General features: G+C 33.7%; 1 protein-coding gene across 4 annotated transcripts in view; it reads right to left on the bottom strand.

Annotated features, from left to right (window-relative positions):
- The window catches only part of LOC145269481 (matrilysin-like), a 67339-nt gene that overhangs the window by 40692 nt on the left and 2757 nt on the right, over positions 1–23890 (bottom strand). For all 4 annotated transcript variants that reach the window (XM_080125203.1, XM_080125204.1, XM_080125205.1 and 1 more), the window contains exons 2-5: positions 17600–17685; positions 14070–14188; positions 4432–4513; positions 1–82 (exon numbers count right to left, since the gene is read on the bottom strand). The exon at positions 1–82 is cut by the window's left edge and continues 55 nt beyond it. In XM_080125203.1, coding sequence (XP_079981329.1) covers positions 1–82; positions 4432–4513; positions 14070–14188; positions 17600–17685 — 369 coding nt within the window. The remainder of the gene's footprint in view (positions 83–4431; positions 4514–14069; positions 14189–17599; positions 17686–23890) is intronic.

Here is a 23890-nt window from a genome sequence, read left to right as displayed (position 1 = left end):
AATAGTGGGCGAACCGCTCGTTTCATGGATGATAAGTGAGGTTACATCGGCCCAACGTTTAAAAGCCTGCCTCATAATATTTCTGAAGAAAACAAAAAATAAAAAGCAATGTATTATTACAAGAGAGCCCAATAAAAAAACTGAAGTAATTATATTAAATTACAGACTTTTAAAATCACAGTGGACAAAACTCTGAATCTCGCCTCTTTTAACCGTGTTATGCATATGTAAATCTAAGATAATGCGCTTCTTATTTTCAAAATACGATTTTTAAATGAATGATTTATTTAGTCCGTAAAATTGGGGTTAATATTACTTTATTCAGAGCTCAACTCTGTGCACAAAAAGTGAACCCATTTTGTCGCATTTATCATTTATCGAATATCGAATTAACCACTTCTCTAACACATCCAATCGCCCAAGTACAAAGCCTACTAGAATGAACTTGAATGCTACAATAGAGAACTTGAATGCCTATAAGAGAGAACTTGAATGCCTACTGAAGAGAACTTGAATGTCTACTAGAGAAAACTTGAATGTCTACCAGAGGGAACATGAATGCCTACAAAATAGAGATTGAATGCCTACTAGCGAGAAATAGAATGCCTCCTAGAGAGAACTTGAATACATTTATAGATTTTTATACATTTACATATATATATATATATATATATATATATATATATATATATATATATATATATATAGATGTGTGTGTGTGTGTGTATTTGAAGGATTAAAAACAAGACCTTCCAAAGGGCGAATGAACCCTTTTTCGGGGTCAACAGCCAACTAGCACCGTGTGTGTAAGTGTGTATGTATGTGTGTGTTGGGGTGGAGAGGGCTTCCGTAAGCCGTGGTGAAGGCAACCTTTCTAGGAGAACCAAATCTCTGATTTAAAAAACCATAAAGCGGGGGACCAGTACCCGCATTAAGCTGGGCTGCAGTTTAACTTGTCGCTGGTTATCTTGCTCTTGCTTGTTGCTGGATCTCAACATTTTGAACCGAGAGAGAGACTTAGCTGTCGTACAAAGCTAAGACTCTGTAACATCATCTGTGTATAGATACTCCCTCGGGCATTCGTTTATTAAAATGGTCCTGTGGCGATAGAAGTCATTTTTGGGCTCATGGACTTTAAGTGTCTGAGGGAGTGGCACTCGTCTGACAAGACGTTGCAATCATCATATGTATATATATATATAATATCTACATATATTTATATACCTATCTATATATGTATATAAATATATGTATATATATGTACATAAATATATGTACATATATATATGTACATAAATATATGTAGATATATATGTATATTAAAATATATGCATATAAATATATGTGCATATAGATATTTTTTAAGAAAGATAATATAATGTATGAGAACCTGCCACAGGAACTGAAGAGCACTGTATGTGGCAGATATTTTCTGTCAAAAGCTGGTTTTGTTAATCATATGAAACCACACAATCAAAGACAGGAATAACAGTCTTATGAGGAGACTTCTACAAAGTTGTCATATTTTTGGTCTAGTTTGCAAATGTAAAAGTGACCCGACACGGTATTCAAGGATTTGCAATATTATCATGCGATCACCTTTACAAGAAGGAAGGTTTTTATGCTATATTGTTGAACGTTCACGTAGGACTAAAGCTGGAGTGAAGAGTCAGCTGTGCACACAGACGGAATAACTTTTAAGGAAGACATGGCAAACTTCTGTCAAGAAGTAGTAATCAGCATGTATGTATGTATGTATGTATGCATGTACTCAAGGATTGGTGTAGGCGTGTGTTAAAAGCACACAGATGCTCTAGCGTCACATATAGCTTCTCCCAATCTAATCATCCCCACGTGCACGTCGTGAGTTCTGCCACGCTAACGGGGCTCTGATGAATGGCGAGTGTGCAGCGCCAGAAAACCGAATTCCCTCTGTCTTGTGGGATAAGCTTTTTTAACTAAAGGTTAAAGGTGAGGTAACTCTGACAGAAATCTTCAGAGGAGCTTAGGCCCTGTTGACTGCGGCATTCATGACTCACCGGTGTGTAGACCATGCTCTGGTGCCCAGCTACCTAAGTCCCAGTCATGGGTAAATGACAGTAGCGGGGTAGAAGGAGCTCCTGTAACTCTTAGCAGAAATCTGCGGTCAAAGCAATTACCAGTCATCTTGCAATGGCTTGTCACTGGGTTATTGTTGCTGAAGCTTAGAGAGTGGCAGTCGTGTCGTAGAAGCGCCTGTCACTTTAATACAACGATGTACAGATGTTACTTGAGATCTATCTTTTATCTTTTATTTGTCATCTGAGATGGCATGGACGACAAGATTGGGAGAACTCAATGTGACGCCGATCATCTGGAAAGATGCAGCAATCATATATATATATATATATATATATATATATATATATATATATATATATATATATATATATATAAAGGCTTCCTTCAGTCTTGACAGACTATGGATACCCACTGTAAGGGTGCCTGCGCGTGAAATTTGTGTGGCAAGAGTTGCGCAATCCTCAACCACGCCTCTTCTGAGTCAACATTGTTGCATACCAGTGGCAAGTTGAGGTACAAGACGACTGGAAACAATGCCGAGATTAGCGGAGAGCACATACAGCGCCTAGAATTCCCAAATGGTCACCCATCTGGTATTAGCCAGACTCAATATACCCTTAGAAATAACTTTGAATAGTACAAAAAATAGAACTGTTCAGGGTACGGATATGTGCCTCAAAAGTGAGCCTGTATACCGTAAAGTTACCTTAACCAGATGTCGAATACCACGTGCAATTATCAGTGATGTGTATTATTTACGCAAAATTAGTCAACAAAAACCAATACGAAAGAGAATATATTGTTGGAATCAAACCTTACGAATATAAGTCGTGTATATAGTAGTCATTATTGGATTCAATCCAACCCCATCCACAGCCCATATGTTTTACCGGCATTTACTAGCTGTATAAAAAAAAAGCAAGAAACTTAATCAAATATAAAGTATATATATATATATAGGGGAACCTGGGGCAAAACGAGATAGCAGGGTAAAACGAGACACCACAGATAACTGAAACAGAGAGAGAGAGAGAGAGAGAGAGAGAGAGAGAGAGAGAGAGAGAGAGAGAGAGAGAGAGAGAGAGAGCTCTTTCGCGAGGAGTCTGATCAACAGATCACGTGGTAACGCTTTGTCGCCAACGTCTACCATTGTTTTATTCAGCCCAACCAACTATCTGTCTCACACAGTTAATGAAATTATCTCGGATTGCATTATCTACGAAGAAGCAATTGATATACTGAACGCTAGGGGAACCTGGGGCAAAACAAGATAGCGGAGTAAAATGAGACGCCACAAACTGAAACAGAGAGAGAGAGAGAGAGAGCGAGAGAGAGAGGGGGGGTGAGTCTGATCAACAGATCACGTGGTAACGCTTTGTCGCCAACGTCTACCATTGTTCTATTCAGCCCCGTACATCGAAAAGAGGTAAGTATTCAAAATTTATCTATTTTGATCTATTTTTATGGTTCTGCTGAAATCATGTTCTTTCCGAAAAAGATACAAATTTGTCAAACAAGAATTAACGTTCTGACAGATATTTCTATGGGCTATGGTAATAGATTAATCAGTTTGACCTACTTAAGTCTGGCATTTGTGAGCTCTGTGAAGACTGACTTATTCAGACCAAGATCCGTCTCGTTTTGCCCAAAGCATGGGGCAAAACGGGACAATACAGTTGGCTGAATCAATCATCTGTATTTCTTTTGTAAATAATTTCTCATCTTTTTTTTTGTTGTAGCATTGTTTTCCAATACTTTGAATGTTCAGTACAAAGAATATGGTTTATATGTCAATGCTATCTTTGACTCGACAGTTCTTTTTCCTTTAAGTGTCTCGTTTTGCCCCAGGTTCCCCTAAGGCGGCCCACTCTCTGTAATCATTTTTTCTCCTCCATAAATGCTAACCTTTTAGTAGAAAATAAAACAAAAAAAAATCCATTTATTTATTGTTTTGCGAACTGTTATTCTTATCTTCATAGTTGTGGTTTCATGACGTTTCGGCCAACTATTGCTCTGGCCTTCGTCAGGCGGTTAACCACGACGGGATAGGAATGCTGAATTTCTTAACTGTATCTTCAGTAATTGCTGCCTTCCATAATTGTTGTTGTCTCAAATAAATGAATAAATATACAATTGCTTATCTCCAAAGATTCCAATAATAAAATTTAAAAAAATCTCTATAAAAAAGTAGTTAAACCTCAGAATTTCAACTAATTATTGTGATAGAAATTTTGATAGGAAATTTTATAAATAACACAAATATCATAAAGATAACGGACTAATCAAATGGAACCATCTATCAATCAACAAGAAATATTTATTTTTTTATTGATTTCTTGTTAACAAATTTATAGTTCGATTATTACATACCTTTGCTGCTTTGGAGACAATGATGAGTGTGTGTTGTATTTAGTTATTTTCCACGTGATCAAAGTTTGCCGCCATTTACTGGCTATATGAAAAGAAAACAAGAAACATTTACTGGCTATATGAAAAGAAAACAAATAGAAATTGTATAGAGGGCGGCCCACTTAAAAGTAGCCCGATAACTAATCTTTCTAATCAAATATTTTTTTCAGATTAAGCTGTCCAAGCACTTTTCTCTAACCAATTTTTTTTTCAGATTAAGCGACCCACTTAAAAGTAGTCCGATAACTAATCTTTCTAATCAAATATTTTTTTCAGATTAAGCTGTCCAAGCTCTTTTCTCTAACCAATTTTTTTTCAGATTAAGCGGCCCACTTAAAAGTAGCCCGATAACTAATCTTTCTAATCAAATTTTTTTTTCAGATTAAGCTGTCCAAGCTCTTTTCTCTAACCAATATTTTTTTCAGATTAAGCGACCCATTTAAAAGTAGCCCGATAACTAATCTTTCTAATCAAATTTTTTTTTCGTTAAGCTGTCCAAGCTCTTTTCTCTAACCAATATTTTTTTCAGATTAAGCGACCCATTTAAAAGTAGCCCGATAACTAATCTTTCTAATCAAATTTTTTTTTCGTTAAGCTGTCCAAGCTCTTTTCTCTAACCAATATTTCTTTCAGATTAAGCGACCCATTTAAAAGTAGCCCGATAACTAATCTTTCTAATCAAATTTTTTTTTCGTTAAGCTGTCCAAGCTCTTTTCTCTAACCAATATTTTTTTCAGATTAAGCGACCCATTTAAAAGTAGCCCGATAACTAATCTTTCTAATCAAAATCTTTTTTCAGATTAAGCTGTCCAAGCTCTTTTCTCTAACCAATATTTTTTTCAGATTAAGCGACCCATTTAAAAGTAGCCCGATAACTAATCTTTCTAATCAAATTTTTTTTTTCAGATTAAGCTGTCCAAGCTCTTTTCTCTAACCAATATTTTTTTCAGATTAAGCGTCCCATTTAAAAGTAGCCCGATAACTAATCTTTCTAATCAAATTTTTTTTCAGATTAAGCTGTCCAAGCTCTTTTCTCTAACCAATATTTTTTTCAGATTAAGCGACCCATTTAAAAGTAGCCCGATAACTAATCTTTCTAATCAAATTTTTTTTCGTTAAGCTGTCCAAGCTCTTTTCTCTAACCAATATTTTTTTCAGATTAAGTGGCCCAATTAAAAGTAGCCCGATAACTAATCTTTCTAATCAAATTTTTTTTTGAAGTTAAGCTGTCCAAGCTCTAACCAATATTTTTTCAGATTAAGCGGCCCACTTAAAAGTAGCCCGATAACTAATCTTTCTAATCAAATTTTTTTTTTCAGATTAAGCTGTCCAAGCTCTTTTCTCTAACCAATATTTTTTCAGATTAAGCGACCCATTTAAAAGTAGCCCGATAACTAATCTTTCTAATCAATTTTTTTTTCAGATTAAGCTGTCCAAGCTCTTTTCTCTAATCATTTTTTTTCAGATTAAGCGGTCCACTTAAAAGTAGTCCGAGCTCTTTTCTCTAATCAAATATTTTTTTCAGATTAAGCGGTCCACTTAAAAGTAACCCGTTCTATATTTTTTCAGATTAAGCAACCCACTTAAAAGTAGCCCGATCTATAATCTCTAATAATTCTAATCTAAGACAGCACAAGGTAAAATGCAATTCTTTTTCCAACAAGATTCCACACGTTTCACACATCGCTCAAACGAATTCATGACATGTTTACGGAAGAGAGAACACTAAGCAAAGAGTTACGCCCACCATGTCTCTCGCACTTGTCATCATGTGATTTTTTTTATATTTGGGGGACTTTAAAGCAAAAAGGTTTATGCAAATAATCCTCACAATCTAGACCAACTATTGGAGAACACTACCAACGCTATCACCAGAAAAGATCTACATGCAGCATCTGCAAACGTTGTTACATGTGCCCAGACATGCATGGATGTCAACGGGGAGCACTTCCAGCACCTTTTTATAACACTTCGGATAATTCAAACAATGCTACAGATAATTTGCTTGTTCTCTCTGCTACATTTTTATGGGTTACTTTTAAGTGGGCCACCCTTTATTATTTTAATCCATGCAAACGCGTGTTTTCTTTATTTTTATAAGAATTGATCTAATATGTTAGTTTCATCTATAGCACTGGTTCCCAAGCTTTTTTTTATATAGCGACTCACTATTGAGGTCTTTACATTTTTTCAAATCAAAATCGAACCTCAACCTCCGGAAGAATGCAATTTTACAACTGATTTTTACCGCGTATTCTATCCACTATGCCAGGGGTCCTTATATATATATTTTAGGATCCTTAACCTATTTTGTTTTAGAATCTTACTACTAATCATTGTATATTATATATTACTATTTATTTTTTTTTACAAGGTGTTCACCACTTATCAAGGCCCGGAAGCCACTCAGGGATAAGGGCTATTGTAAGTACAATACGTTAGTGTGGATATTTAATAAAGTGTCTACTTAAGGGGGCGGTTCATCAGGAATTTGTTTACGTTGGACTTGAAGACATCCAAGTTGTAATCAGGTGGGAAGCAGGCAGACGGAACAGAGTTCCACAAGCGTTTAGTTCTAAGAAAGAAGCTTTGTTCCTGAAATCTACGTTTTGATTTTGGCATAGATAAAGAGTGGGGAAAGTTTTTGACAGTGGATTCAGTTAGACGGGTGTTTTTCGTAACGGATTGGCGAGGGGGCCAGAGATTGGAGTTCAGACGAGCACCTGCCATGGAAATAACGATAAAACAAAGATAGGCTTGCAACGTCTCTTCTGTGGGAGAGAGGTTGCAGGGAAGAGAAAAGGGCATCCCCCACTAAGACACGAATCTATTTTATACTCTGTCAAGGAAGGATAGACTGTTTTTAGCAGCTCCTGCCCAGATATGGCAGCAGTATTCCATCATTGGACGTACTTGACTTTTATAAAAATAGAGAATTGCATAAGTAGTGAGATATCTTCTGGGGCGGTAGAAGGATCCCACCATCTTTCCAGCGACCTTGGCAACAGACTTGATGTAGGTGTTCCATTTCAGATCAGAAGTGAAGGTCAAGCCCAGAAGCTTGTCAAAACATGGGGCTTCTCCTAGACGAGAGCCATCCATTTCAATTGATGCCAGATGGGGATCAGAGCGTTGATGATGTAAAGATAGGAGTTTCGCTTTAGATGCATTAAAGGTAACCAGCCACGTCTTCCTCCACTGAACCACACGCTCGAGATCAGTGGAGAGAGAATCAGAGAGAGCTTTGTAATTTACAACCTTTGATGTGTTGCCGTAGATGGGCGTGTCATCAGCATAGATGTCAACGAATGATTTTAGTATGTGTTTAGGGAGATCATTGATGTAGATCAGGAAGAGGGTTGGGCCAAGGATGGACCGTTGAGGGACTCCAGCATTAATACTGTAGCCCTCTGATTTTTGTCCATCAACCACTACTCTTTTTAATGATAGAGATAATATTTCCAGTTATACCGTAGCTGGAGATCTTGTGAAGTAGACCTTTAATTGCCCTGGAAAGGAAGCCTTTGCAAGAGATTCACTAATCCTATGAGATATAACCGTTAGCACATCTGCGGTAGATCTTGCAGAACGGAAACTATATTGCGTGTCACTAAGAAGGTTATTTCTGCTGAGGTGGTTGACTATTTCTCTATTTAATATGGATTCCAGCAACTTACTCATGACACACAAGAGAATTATTGGTCTGTACTGAGAGGGAGATGACTTTTCACATGAGTTCTTAAATACAGGGCATACTGATGAGGTTTTCCAGGGTGTTTAAAAGCACTTCTCCTTAAGGCAACGTTTAAACAGTTTCGTAAGTATGGGAGCAAGTTCTGGTTGAAGCTTTTTTAACACTATAATTGGAATGCCGTCAGGGCCAGTAGCTTTACTGGAATCAAGGTTCTTGATTAGCTTGGCGACCTCATGCACATATATTTGTATGTTACCTAGCGTGTTCTGTGTTACAGAAGGAAATATGGGTAGTTGATGGCCTTCGTCGCATAGGGTAGAATCAGCTGCAAAGTTCTTGGCAAATAGTTTGCCCTTGTCTGAAGCTGACAAGATGACCTCTGGTCCGTTGATAATGGTTAGGATAGAACGCACACTTCTGTTCAGGATCCTATTTGTTATTTGCCAAAACTGGTGGGAACCAAGCCGTTGATCAGCTATTTTGGATTTAACAGACTGGGCATATAGCTCTCTTGCATTTTTTATTACTCTTTTACAGTGGTTGCTGGCGTTCCTGAAATCAGCTTTAGTCTCAGTGCATCTATTATGTTGGTAGCTATGGAAAAAGTGATTTCTGTGCGCGATGGCAGCAGCACATTCTGGGGAGAACCATGGATGGCTGGTAGGTTTTTGTTGGAATTTTTTAGATGGTATGAATCGGTATATGCCTACAATTAACAATTCGGTCAGGTCTGATACTATAGAGGACACATCCTTTTTAAACATCGAATGCAGAGGTAGATCAGATATAAATGTACGGAAGCTATCCCAGTCAGCCATGGAGTATCGGTATACAGTACGGTGGAGGGGTACGTCTGGGGACTTATTACATTTCATTTTTATCTTAACCGATACGACGGAGTGGTCGGAGGATCCTAGAGGAGAATGAACGGAACATGAACATAGCTCAGGGGAAGTTGAGAGAAAAAGGTCTAGGAGGCTTGCATATTGACCTGTAGTATCGGGCATACGGATGGGTTCGCGAACAATCTGAGTGAGGTCATAAGCAATGGCAAAATTATGATAGAACCTCCCTTCATCGTTCGTCTTATTTGAGTGGGTCAGCCATTCCACGTTATGGACGTTGAAGTCACCACAGAGCCGAGGGATGTGCAGACAGGATGTGGTCTATTTTCTCAGATATACTCTTAAAGATAGTAACTCCGCTGTTGTGGGGCCGATAGAGGGCAAATATAAATGCAGTGGTGTAGGCAAGTGCAACCCGGAAGCACATATAGGGTAAATAGGGATCTTCTCTAGAGATATCCCTGCCACATGGGAAGCCATCTTTTATGTAGCACATATTCCATGCCATGGCGATCTTGGGGGTCAGATTTAGATGAATAGGACAACCTCCGTAGTGGTTAATCCAAGGTTCGGGTCCCTGACTATCAGACGGATAACGTCAGCCCAGACGAAACGTTTACCTCCAGCACCCTTACTAGTGACATGGCCACAAGGAGAGACAGAAAAATGTCCATCTCAGACTACCGTTCACTAATTACTACCGACCTTTAAACCAGATTTTTCTTCACCCTTTGTCAGAAAAATCACTCATTTGAATGAGGACTGAGGGATAAAAAAGGAGAAGCGAGAGTTACTGGAGCTGCCGATAACACATCCACTGTATTATCTACTCTCCACGTATTTTTATTACTAACTACAGGCGAACATATAGAACCTGAATGCCTATTGGAGAAAACTTGGATGCTTTCTGAAGGGCACTCGATTGATATGAGGATTTTTTCCATAAAAGTAAAATCTGACCAAATATTCAAAATCACATAGTATTTACGGCTCAAACAAGATCTCTATTGAATTGCTAACCAATAGTGTATATTATATGTTATTATTCATTAATATGTATTATTAGTAACGTGAGGTAAAATGCCAGGTTGAGAAACTGGCACGGTCTATCCTTCTTTCGAGGGTAGATGGGTTTCTCTTAAGCCGTGGTAGGCACCCCATCTAGTGATGGCATCACGATAAAAATTACCCTTTATAGCCCTGACGAAGCATCAAGTATTAAGCCACGGACAAGATTTGAATTACACTCCAAAACTTGTGTAGTGAGTTCAATCTCGGTTGCGGCCATGCTGGATTGATTATAACTACAGACATATAGAACATGGATGCCTACTAGAGAGAACTTGAATGCCTCCCGATTACTATCAAATATCAATATGACTAAATATTCAAAATCACATCGTATTCGTGGCCCAAATAACATCTCTTTGGTATTGCTAACCAACACTGGCTTTTACGAAGAATGATGTACCTTCTCCGAGTGGTACTACATTAAGTAACAGCACGAAGCTGGATACTCCACAAGACTAGATAAATTCTTGTCCTGAAATCCAGTAAGACTAGGACACCACAAGAAAGGTATATAAGTGTTTGAAAGGCAAGGAATAACTCTAATGCATCATTCGAATATCTATGCATCTCGTATAAAGGGAGAGTGTAAGCTCTGTGGGAAGGAGTCTCTTGATGTTTAAGAAATTCGACAAAAGTAAAATGAAACAATATATATATACATATATATGTATAAATATAGGTGTATAATATATATATATATATATATATATATGTATATATATATTTATATATCTATAATATAAAACTCACGTGTCTGTTTCAATATATGTATGTATGTATGTATGTATATATGCCTAAAACTTTCGACAGAGAGACGAATTTTCATGAGATCGGTATTGTTTAGAAGCTCGACCCTTCGGACGACTAATATAAAAAAATTGACTAAACACAGCAATTCCTTCGCCCTCAACTGTGCACTTTTCTACAGGAAGGAGTCGTTTTTTCGCCAATATTTTCGGAATTCGTCCTCTTATTTTCGATTGAATAACCTTAATTTAAACATCCTTCACTTCTGGTTTGGCGATGGGCACAACAACGAAGACGTCACGTTTTTTTTTCACGTTATTTTCCTCCTTCACGGTACGGGTTCGACCCTGTCTGTCTATTACCACTTTTTTTTCTCAACAGAAACCTCCAAACAGAAGAGCAATGCCGGACACCCAGGCTAGTCTATAATATAAAAGCGAAAATGTGTGTGTGTGTGTGTGTGTGTGTGTGTGTGCGTGTAGTTTTTGTTTATGTCCGGCAAAGGCTTTTTTCAGGAGGGCGCTCGGTGGGGCCACTCATTCCTAAAACTTTTTATCTGCTCCATAGATTATAATACCTAAGATTTACGAAACGAGCTCGTGTGTATCTTTAATTTCGGTGACTTTTACACGCTATTTTTGCGATATTTCTTGGTCTTCGCGTGTTTGTTTGGCTTTTCAGTATAAAAACGAAACTGCATCCGTAGTATAATCAGCTCCCTGGCACTCGTGACAAGGACGTCCAGAAAATCAATGCGGTTTGATAAATGCGTTACTCCCCTATTTACGAGGAGCCAACATCTTGTAGGAAACGCAGATATTGGCTTGCAGCCAAAGTTAAGTTTCCCTATGTGGCGTGATGTTTGACCTCATTAAGTTCACGCACCTGTCATTCACCTAATCATTAAATAAAAACGTTTTTCATTCCTCTCTCTTCGTGGCCCAGCGTGTAAGATGCCAGTTTTTCCCCCTTTCTTTTCCATCTTCGCGTCAAGGCTTCGGGTTCGAGCCTGCCTACCTACCAATTTTTTTTCTTTTACACCGACAAACACACGGAAAACGTCGGGCACCCCCACTAATCTAGCGAAAATGTATGTATGTATGTGTGTATATTTGTGTGTTCGCTAAAAACTTTCAACAGAACAAAAATTTACAAACTCGGTATCATATTAAAGCTCCATCCTTCGCCCGAAAAATATCGAAAAATTGGCCAAAAACGTTAATTTTTTCACCCCGAAATCGACAATTTTCTACACGAGGGGAGGTTAACAAAAACCGTCCTCTCATGACGACGACCGGTTCTACGCATGCGTCAGATGACGCCATGACCTAATTTAGTTTAAATAGTTGAAGAACTGACTAAATATCATGTACGTCCTGTTAGCTCAGTTGGTTAGCGCGTTGGTTCATTATCTAAACGTTTTGGGTTCGAATCGTGGTGTGAGATGTCGTTTTTTTTCGATTTTTTTAAATTTAAATATTGAACCAGTGTTATTTAAGCCATTTTTCACGTAACGTTCGTTTTTTCTGTTTTTTTGTTTTTACTTCGTTATTTCTTAGCACCCCCGACCGACCACACACACCCAAAAACACCCGGGTACCCACCGATTTTTTTAATTTTGATATCGAAACAAGCTTATTTAAGCCATTTTCACTTTTTTTTTTGTTTTAACGTTCGTTTTCCTGTTTTCTTTTTTGTTTTTTCGATTTTTGCATTTAACATCGTTCGTTTGCCTTACGTTAGTTTTTTTGTGTTTTTTTTCGATGTTTTGATTACCCACCGCCCGGGTAACCCCCCCCGCCCCGCTTTCTGTTTTCTTTTTTTACTTCGATTATTCTTACGTTTTTATTAAAACTCCCACCCCCTCCAAACACTCGGGCAACGCCGGGTACCCCCCCCCCCGCTAGCAGGGTTTTTTAACGTTCGTGTTTCTGGGTTTTTTTTACTTCGCTTATTCTTAGGTTTTCATTAACACCCCCACCCCCGCCCGACCACACACACCGAAAAACACCCGAGCAACGCCGGGTGCCCCTCGCTAGTATGATATAAATCTCACCTGTCTGTTTAAATGTATTTATGTTTTTGTGTCTGCCTAAAACTTTTTACAGACGCGTTGGAACGTGACAAAACCGGAATCGTTTTAAACCTTGACAGTAGAACTCAACGCCGATCCACAAGTCCAAGGAGTCCCAACCTTGGCTTTAGAAGTAGAACTACGACTTTGTATCCTTTTTTCTCTGTCTCCCTCCTCTTCCGACCTGGACCCGCTGGACTAATTCGTTTCGTCATATGTCACGAACATCACCAACATGACCTTCCAGAACGCCATCCGCCGAGTATTAGCCGAGCTCCCGCTGGCACTAGTTGAAAAGACATGCTCCTAGTGTTAAGGAGAGGTGCGAGCGAACTAATATCCAGGCAAGCAGGAAGAACAATGGAAAATTTCAGGAAAGGTGACCTAGGCTACATCCAGGCAAGCAGTAGAAGAACAATGTGTCGGTCCCAGGAAATGGTGACCTAAGCTACATCAAGGCAAACGAACGAAAATAAACAATGGAAGCCCAAGATTTGTAGCGACCTGGATCCATGACGTCAATCGAAAACCAGCAAAAGTGCAATAACAAGCTGGCGAGGAAATTATTTTAACAGGTCGAAGAGATATCAATAACAAGAGGAGAGGAACAAAGCAACAGGCAGACAGTCAGAGAGACGGACAGCTGCGGAACACAAACTGACACAGTTTTCGACCACCCCTACCACGAACCCCTCACCACCGTCATTGTGTTGAAGTGGGCATATTAAATATATCGTAAAATAAACAATATTAAATATATCATAAAATAAACAATATTAAATATATCGTAAAATAAACAATATTAAATATATCGTAAAATAAAGTCTTTTTTATAAACAAAGTGTCTCGTATTCATTGATAAATGAAATAACTGTCCATTTTAATCGCTAGATGATCACTAGCCAGACGTATATGTAACACTAGTTCTAGACCCGCATGGAGGCGGTGATTGAGGCTGAAGGGGGCTATATGGAATAGATATCAGCTCTACTACATAATCAAGTTTCCTGAATTAATTTTTTTCAAAAAATGTTTTAAAATAAAGTTGTTGTGTTGTTTTCTTTAATGCGACACTTTTATCGTTCCACTCTGTGTATTCGTGTAGAGAAAGACGAGAATCTCACATACCATTGATCGAGTCAATCTCCCTGGTTACTTTTTTACTTACTGGCTCGGTATTCGTTTGGATTTATGTCTTTCACGCCGCATCTTGGGGCGCGCATTTTATTAAACGTGGTTTCATCGATAACCCCACTCTCTGGAAGTCCATTAAAACTTTGGAACTTTCTGTGAATAAAACAAAGTAAAAATACAAAAAAAAAAAAAAAAAAAAAAAAACGAAAAAAGAAAAAACGAAAACAAACAAAAGCGTTTATCATCATCTTCATAGTTGTTTTACCACGTTTCGGTCAACCCATCCTCTGACCTTCTTCAGGTGGGCACCCGCGGTGGGATAAGAATGCGCTCAGTTATATAACTGTATCTGTGGTAATTACTGCCTTCCATAGTAGTTCTTGTCTTACCACGTTTTGATTAACTAATCACCTGGACTACTATCTTCAGACAATAGTCGCCCGGAACTGTAGAAACTCAACACTTCTATCCACTGCGCCATGGATCCCGAAGGGCTTTCAAGGTTGGATTTTATGGTCTTAAAAATCCAATTTTTGTTCTTATCTGGTCTTTCATTGGCGGATCCGTACCGAATGATATCATATATTATTATTTATAACATTTTTTAAGCTCCTTTGAGATGAGGCTTCATAATTTATGTATTAATTTTTTTTAAACAATGGAAAGCAGTAATTTCCACGGATACAGTTACAAGACTCAGTATTCCCATCCCGTCGCGGTGGACAACCTGAAGAAGGCCAGAGGATAAGCTGGCCGAAATGTGGTGAAACAACAACTACGAAAATGACGATAACAGTCCGCAAAAAATGAATACACAAATAATGCAGACTCACTTCGAAGGATTTAAAATTAAAATAATAAAAATAACATATAACAAAAATGCAGTTAAAACAAATAGACTACAAGAAGATTAAATTGAAACTCATAGACAACAAGTAAAATAGACGACAATCGAAATAGACAAGCGAAATAGACAAGCGAAATAGACAAGTGAAATAGACAAGTGAAATAGACGATAATCGAAATAGACAAGTGAAACAGACAACAAAGGAAATAGACAACAAGTGAAATAGACAACAATCGAAATAGACAAGTGAAATAGACAACAAGTGAAATAGACAACACGTTTAATAGACGCCAAGTGAAATAGACAACACGTTTAATAGACGACAAGTGAAATAGACAAATTTAATAGACGACAAGGGAAATAGACAAGTTTAATAGACGACAAGTGAAATAGACAAGTGAAATAGACAAGTGTAATAGACGACCAGTGAGACAAGTGAAATAAACAACAAGTCAAATAGACAACAAGGGAAATAGACAACAAGTGAAATAGACAAGTGAAATACGAGCGGCGTGCAATAAGTAATGTCCCTGATCCACTTCCAGTTGTCTGATCTAACTGAAATTGTGCATGTGCAATGATTTATATCTTTATGGGTTATGTGGCAAATTACAGCTCTGAACTAATTGTGGTTTCTGTTTTACAGGTGTTTGAAGTGAGTCTAGTGTGAAATGGAGCCTGTTGAATGTCGAGCAGTGATCCGGTTTTTGTATTTGAAAGGACGCACACCACAGGAGACTTTGGATGAAATGAAAGAAACTTATGGTGATACTTACTCACATAAAATTAATATACGAAAGTATAGATTTATGCGTAAACTTTAAGTATTTACTTCAAAAGTGCTCAATACGTAGGTAGAGCTAGTTAGTAATTTATAAAATATATATGGCGATTAAGCTACACTGAATATTCTGCGTTTCATCCACTATAGAATTCGTCAGGCTTATGCGCGAATTCTGTGGTTGCTTCTTGTTTTTATATATTTTATATATGTTGAGGAGAAATAAATCCTCAACATATATAAAAACAAGAATCAACCACAGAATTCGCGCATAAGCCTGACGAATCCTATAGTGGATGAAACGCAGAATATTCAGTGTAGCTTAATCGCCATATATATGTTATAAATTACTATATATATATATATATATATGTGTATATATATATATATATATATATATATATATATATATATATATATATATATATATATATATTAGTGGCAGGACGAGTAATCGGAATCGCGAATCGGAATATTTTAGAGTATTGGAATCGGTATCAGAATCGGAAAAATTTGTTCCGATTTTTCGATGTCAAAGCAATTCTTTTAATTGTCTTTTTTATTTGATTTTGTTTAAATCATTGCTGGTAATAATCATAAAATAATAAATATTTATTGATTTTAAACCGCCAGTGAAGCTAAAATCGATATATCGTTTCCCACAAATATATTTTTACGTTTAAGAAAACATCTGCACATTTAGCATGTATTAAGCGGAGAAAAAAAATTATATATAGTTAAATATTTAGAGATTTATAAAGAATTTGAATCGGTAATTGTATCGGAATCGGGAATTTTGTACAGAATCGGTCATTGTATCTGAATCGTCCCATCATTAATACATATATGATGATGATGATGCTTGAAAGGTCTTGTACATACATACATACATACATACATACATACATACATATATGTATATATTATTATTATAATTATTATTATTATTATTATTATTATTATTATTATTATTATTATTATTATTATTATTTGGGGTAAACAATTACATATGGTCGCTCCAAATAGCAATCTGTTTCAGTCAAAGAAAATTCACCAGGCGACCTGGAACCTCTCGGCGCCAAAAAGAAAAATGAAAAACGGATAAATTAGAGAGAAATTAAAGAAAAATGGAGCTCTTCAAAAAAAAAAAAGTATAAAAAGTTCATAAAAAACTTTTTATACTTTTACTGAAACAGATGGCTATTTTAGCGAGAATATGTAACTGTTTACCCCAAATAATTAAAAAATATATTGCTCTTTTTATTGAGCACTATTTAAAAACCTCGTTCTGTTCATTACTTCTGACTTTTGAACACCTCAAACCTGAATATATATATATACATATATATTTATAGATATATATCCATATATATATATATATATATATATATATATATATATATATATATATATATATATATATATATATAGATATATTTAAATAAGGGAGTAGTCACCAACAATGTGTATTTTTTAACATTATTTTATTATTATTCCGTGTCTTGATTTTTCATTGAGAATTCTGTTTGGATCATTGTAATAGTGTTTTTAAATCATTGAAATCGTTTTTACGCGTTTCAGACGTTCTCGAAGTGTTCTCGTCAGAAATTATTTTTTAAAAAATTTTTTAAAAATAAGATTTCTCAATGAAAAACCAAGACACGGAATAATAAAATAATATTAAAAAATACACATTGTTGGTGACTACCCCTTATTTAAATATACATCTTTCTTTCGTTGGAATTTCTTAACCAATTATATATATATATATATATATATATATATATATATATATATATATATATATATAAAGAACTATTACCAAGTAAGTTTAAGATTACAAGATCTATTCTGCCACATGTTACTAGCATATGAATGCTATGAGAATAGAAATATATATGAATCGAATAATGAAAGAAAGAAATAATCTACTTACAAAGTAGCATTCATAATTTGAGCGAATGTCGGCTTTTCTATTCCGTCAGGATCTAATGCCAAATATCCATACGTGAAAAGATATTCCTGTGGGTTCAATTAAGAAAATCTATTGGTTATCTTGAAGATTTCAACTTTGTAATCGCTGCCTCATGTATTGTCTCACATTTAGACTTGCCTTAATATTTGATTTGAAATATAAGATGTCATTTAGTTTAAAACACAGATTTTTATAAATAGAAATGAATATGTTATAGAATATCATTTTCTTTTCGATTTTATCCAATTATATACGGTTGGTGCATCAAAAATATGGTTTTTATAAAATAATATTAGGTTGGTGCAAAAACAATATCGTTTTTATAAAATAATATTAGGTTGGCGCAAAACAATATCGTTTTTATCAAATAATATTACGTTAGCGCAAAAACAATATCGTTTTTATCAAAGAATATTAGGTTAGCGCAAAAACAATATCGTTTATATAAAATAATATTAAGTTGGCGCAAAGACTTTAGCGGTTTTATCAAATAATATTTGGTTGGCGCAAAATCAATATCGTTTTTATCAAATAATATTACGTGAGTAAAAAACCAATATCGTTTTTATCAAATAATATTAGGTTAGTACAAAAACAATATCATTTTTATCAATTAACATTAGGTTGGCGCAAAAACAATATCGTTTTTTTTAAATTGTATTATACTGGTGCAAAAACAATATCGTTTGTTCTAAATAATATTAGATTGGTACAAACTCAACTATGCTTGTATCAAATAATATTTGGTTGGTGCAATAACCATATCGTTTATATAAAATAATATTAGGGTGCTACAAAATCAATATCGTTTTTATCAAATAATATTAGGTTGGTACAAAAACAATATCGTTTTTATCAAATAATATTAGGTTGGTGCAACAACAGTATCGTTTTATCAAATAATATTAGGTTGGTGAAAAACAATATCGTTTGTATAAAATAATATTAGGTTGGCGCAAAAAATATCGTTTTTATTAAATAATATTAGATTGGCGCTAAAACTATATACTTTTATCAAATAATATTAGCTTGGTACAAAAACTATATCGATTTTATCAAATAAGATTAGGTTGGTACAAAAACAATATCGTTTTTATCAAACAATAAAATGTTGGTGCAAAAACAATATCCTTTTTATCAAATAATATCAGGTTGGTGCAAAAACAACATCGTTTATATCAAATAATATAAGGTTGGTGCAATGAATTTCGTTTTTATCAAATAATATTAGGTTGGTACAAAAACAATATAATTTTTAGCAAATATTATTAAGTTGGGGCAAAAACAGTATCGTGGTTATTAAATAGTATGGGGTTGGTTATAAAATAAAATCGTTTTTATCAAATAATATTTGGTTGGCGCAAAAACAATATCGCTTTTTTCAAATAACATCAGGTTGATGCAAAAACAGTATCGCTTTTATCAAATAATATTAGTTTGGTATCAAGTATATCGTTTGTAGAAAATATTATTAGGTTGGTACAAAAGAAATATTGTTTTAGTCAAATAATATTATGTTGGTACAAAAACAATATTGTGTTAATCAAATAATATTAGGTAAGCACAAAAACAATATCGTTTTTGTCAAATAATATTAGGTTGGCGCAAAAACAATTTCGTTTTCATCAAGTTTTTATAGGTTGGTGCAAAAACAATATCGTTTGTATTAAATAATATTAGGTTGGTACAAAAACAATATCGTTTTTATCAAGTAATATTAGGTTGATGCAAAAACCATATCGTTTTTATAAAATAATGTGATCTTGGTACAAAAACAACAACATTTTTTATCAAATAATGTTAGGTTGGCGCAAAAACAATATCGTGTGTATCAAATGATATTAGTTTGGTGCAAAAACAATATCATTTTTATCAAATAATATTAGGTTGGTACAAAAACAATATCGTTTTTATACAATAATATTAGGTTGGTACAAAGACAATATCGTGTTAATCAAATAATATTAGGTTGGTAAAAAGACTATATAGTTTTTATCAAATAATATTAGGTTGGTATAAAAACTATATCGTTTTTATCAAATAATATTTGGTTGGTACAAAAACTATATCTTTTTTATCAAATAATAAAAGTTGGTGCAAAAACAATATCGGTTTTTCAAATAATATCAGGTTGGCCCAAAAACAATATTGTTTTTATCAAATAATATTAGGTTAGAACAACAAGTATATCGTTTTTATCTAATAGTATTAGGTTAGTACAAAAACAATACCGTGTTTATCAAATAATATGAAATTGGCGAAAAACTATATCGTTTTTGTCAAATAATATAAGGTTGGTACAAAAACTATATCTTTTTTAAATATAATATTAGATTGCCGCAAAAACAACATCATTTTTATCAAATCATATTAGGTTTGTGCAACTACAACATCGTTTTTATCAAATAATATAAGGTTGGTACAAAAACTATATCCTTTTTATAAAACAATATTAGGTTGGTACAAATACAATATCGTTTTTATCAAATAATATTAGGTTGGTATAAAAACAATATCGTTTTTATCAAATAATATTAGCTTGGTAAAAAATATATAGTTTTTATAAAATAATATACGTTTGGTATAAAAACTATGTAGTTTTTATCAAATAATATTAGATTGGTACAAAAACTATATCGTTTTTATAAAATAATTTTAATTTGGTACAAAAACAATATCGTTTTTATAAAATATTATTAGGTTGGCACAAAAACAATATCGTGTTAATCAAATAATATTAGGTTGGTACAAAAACTATATAGTTTTTATCAAATAATATTAGGTTGGTACAAAATCTATATAATTTTTATCAAATAATATTAGGTTGGTACAAAAGCTATATCGTTTTTATAAAATAATACTTGGTTGCTACAATAACTATATCGTTTTTATCAAATAATATTAGGTTGGTACAAAAACAATATCGGTTTTTCAAATAATATTAGGTTGGCGCAAAAACAATTTCGTTTTTATCAAATTTTTTTAGGTTGGTGCAAAAACAATATCGTTTGTATTAAATAATACTAGGTTGGTACAAAAACAATATCGTTTTTATCAAGTAATATTAGGTTGGTGCAAAAACCATATCGTTTTTATAAAATAATATCTAATTAGCGTAAAAACTATATCGTTTTTATAAAATAATATTAGGTTGGTACAAAAACTATCGTTTTTATCAAATAATATTAGGTTGGTACAAAAACAATATCGTTTTAACATATAATATTAGGTTGGCGAAAAAAAACATCGTTTTTATCAAATAATATTAGATTGGTACGAAAACAATCCTGTGTTTATCAAATAATATGAGGTTGGTACAAAAACGATTTCGTTTTTGGTAAATAATATTATGTTTGTGCAAAAATAATATCGTTTTTATCAAATATTATTAGGTTGGCGCAGAAACTATATCGTTTTTATATTAGGTTGGTGCAAAAGCAATATCGTTTTTATCATATAATATTAGGTTGGTAAAAAACAATACCGTTTTTAACAAATAATATTAGGTTCGTACTAAAACAATATGGTTTTTATCAAATAATATTAAATTGGTGAAAAATAATATTGTTTTTATCCAAAAATATTTGGGTTGCGCAAAAACAATATCGTTTTTATCAAATTTTATTAGGTTGCTGCAAATACAATATAGTTTATATCAAATAATATTGTGTTCGTGCAAAATACACTATTTTTGTATCAAGTAATATTAGCTTGTTTCAAAAACAATATCGTTTTTATCAAATAATATTAGGTTGGTGCAAAAGCTATATCGTTTTTATCAAATAATATTTGGTTGGCGCAAAAACAATATCGTTTTTATAAAATAATATTAGGTTGGTGCAAATCAATATCGTTTTTATCAAATAATATTTGGTTGGCGCAAAAATAATATCGTTTTTTATTCAAATAATGGTAGGTAGTACAAAAACAATATCGTTTTTATCAAATAATATCATGTTAGCGCAAAAACAATATCGTTTATATAAAATAATATTAAGTTGGCGCAAAGACTTTATCTTTTTTATCAAATAATATTTGGTTGGCTTAAAACCAATATCGTTTTTATCAAATAATATTAGGTTAGTACGAAAACAATATCGTTTTTATCAATTAATATTAGGTTGGATCAAAAACAATATCGTTTTTATAAATTGTATTATACTGGTGCAAAAACAATATCGTTTGTTTTAAATAATATTAGATTGGTACAAACTCAACTATGCTTGTATCAAGTAATATTTGGTTGGTGCAATAACCATATAGTTTATATAAAATAATATTAGGGTGCTAAAAAATCAATATCGTTTTTATCAAATAATATTAGGGTGGTACAAAAACAATACCGTTTTTAACAAATAATATTAGGTTGTTACAAAAACAATATCGTTTTTATCAAATAATATTAGCTTGCTGCAAAAACAATATCGTTTGTATCAAATATTATTAGGTTGCTGCAAAAACCACATCGTTTTTATCAAATAATATTAGGTTGGTGCAGAAACAATATCGTTTTCTTACATAAGTTACTTTTATATAGGATTTATGAATTAATTTATTGATATATATTATCACGTTATATATCATTTTAAACGCGTTTTTTTGCTCCATCGAATCGTTTTATTTGTTATCGATCTCAATCTCTATATTAATTTTTGCAGGCTTTTCGACAGCATGGACAAAGATCAAATCCGCATGATTTTCGTGTTTCAGTTCAAACTAGCCAAAAAGCTTCCGAGACATCTCGTGATATCAATAACTCGTTTGATCAAGGAACTACTTACGAACGTTTTGCACAACGGTGGTTGAAGAAATTTCGCAATGGTGACGAGAGCATCGAAGATGAAATTGTCGCAGCCGGTTGATTGCGGTTGATAACGAATATTTGCAAGCCTTAATGAAGCCGGTCGTCGCAAAGCCACATGAGAAGTTGTTGTTGAACTCGAGGTCGACCACTCAACAGTTGTTCGCCATTTAAAGCAAAAAAGTTTGATAAATAGGTGCCGAATGAATTGAACAATAATAAAATATCGTCGTGTTAGGACTATCCACTTATTTTGCGTTTCCTTTTTTAAAATTAAATATGTTTTAACTCTTTTTCAAGATGTCTTTTAGCATGTTTTATTAATCATTTCTTCATATATATATATATATATATATATATATATATATACAGAGAGAGAGAGAGAGGAGAAACTAATAGATAGATAGATAGATAGATAGATAAATAAATTTTTATATATATATATATATATATATATATATATATATATATATATATATATATATATATATATATATATATAGCTCTCTATATCTATCTATCTATCTATCTATCTATCTATCTATCTATGTGTGGATTTGGGCAGCATGTTTTCATTTAAACACACATTCTAATATAGCACGTAGCGTTTCCGTTTAATTTTTAAAATTTAATTCTATCTTTCGTATAATCATTCTTGTCTGTTAAATTGTTCACGTTTTTGCGAGTACATTCAACTGGCTATTTTATTTTATAATTTAAAAAATGGTCACGTTGAGAGGAGACTGTAAGTTTTTTTTTTATTATAGATTCTTTTTAAAATTAAAAAAAGGCGCAAGCAAATTGACATCTGTTCCTTTATAATTCATATAAAAATATTCAGAAAAAACATGTGCTGTGTGTTGAATTTGCATCGAAAAAAGTCTAAATATTTTTAAATCAATTCTTTTCAGCTTTAAAAGGTTAACAAACAATTTGCCAACACGTTTTAAATTCGCCGTTATTTGTTTTATTTTTCGTTAATTTTATTTATTATGTGTTTAAAAAAATTTTCAACTACCGTGGAATTTCCACGGGTTCTGCTAGTAAAAATGTTATTTCAGAATCAGATAAGGAAATAAAATCCGATTGGGCCAAATGAAACATTAAATCGCATTAATATGTATGATCACGTTTTAAATAAAATAAAATGAAACAGTTGTTTATATATAGTCTAATAAAACGTATAAAAAGATTTGTTTAAAATAAAACATCTGAATCTACAGCCTCCGACCACCAAGCATACCAAGCATACCAAGCATACCAAAGAATGGTTATAATAAAAAGATAAAGAAAAGAAAAACAATGCCATCTTCAGATGAAAGTGAAAAAAAAAAAAGGATATAAACGCTTTATTGATATCACAACCCGTGCTGTGCCGATAGATATAAAATAGAATGGTTCGAGGTGCTACATAGAGCAGACTCCAAAAACCATTTAAAGATTTTGGAGTC

Source organism: Euprymna scolopes, chromosome 45, assembly GCF_053919585.1.
Source record: "Euprymna scolopes isolate OS-2025 chromosome 45, ASM5391958v1, whole genome shotgun sequence".
Lineage (NCBI taxonomy): Eukaryota > Metazoa > Mollusca > Cephalopoda > Sepiida > Sepiolidae > Euprymna > Euprymna scolopes.
Note: the sequence above shows the minus strand (reverse complement) of the source record. Positions and strands in the feature narration are given on the sequence as shown.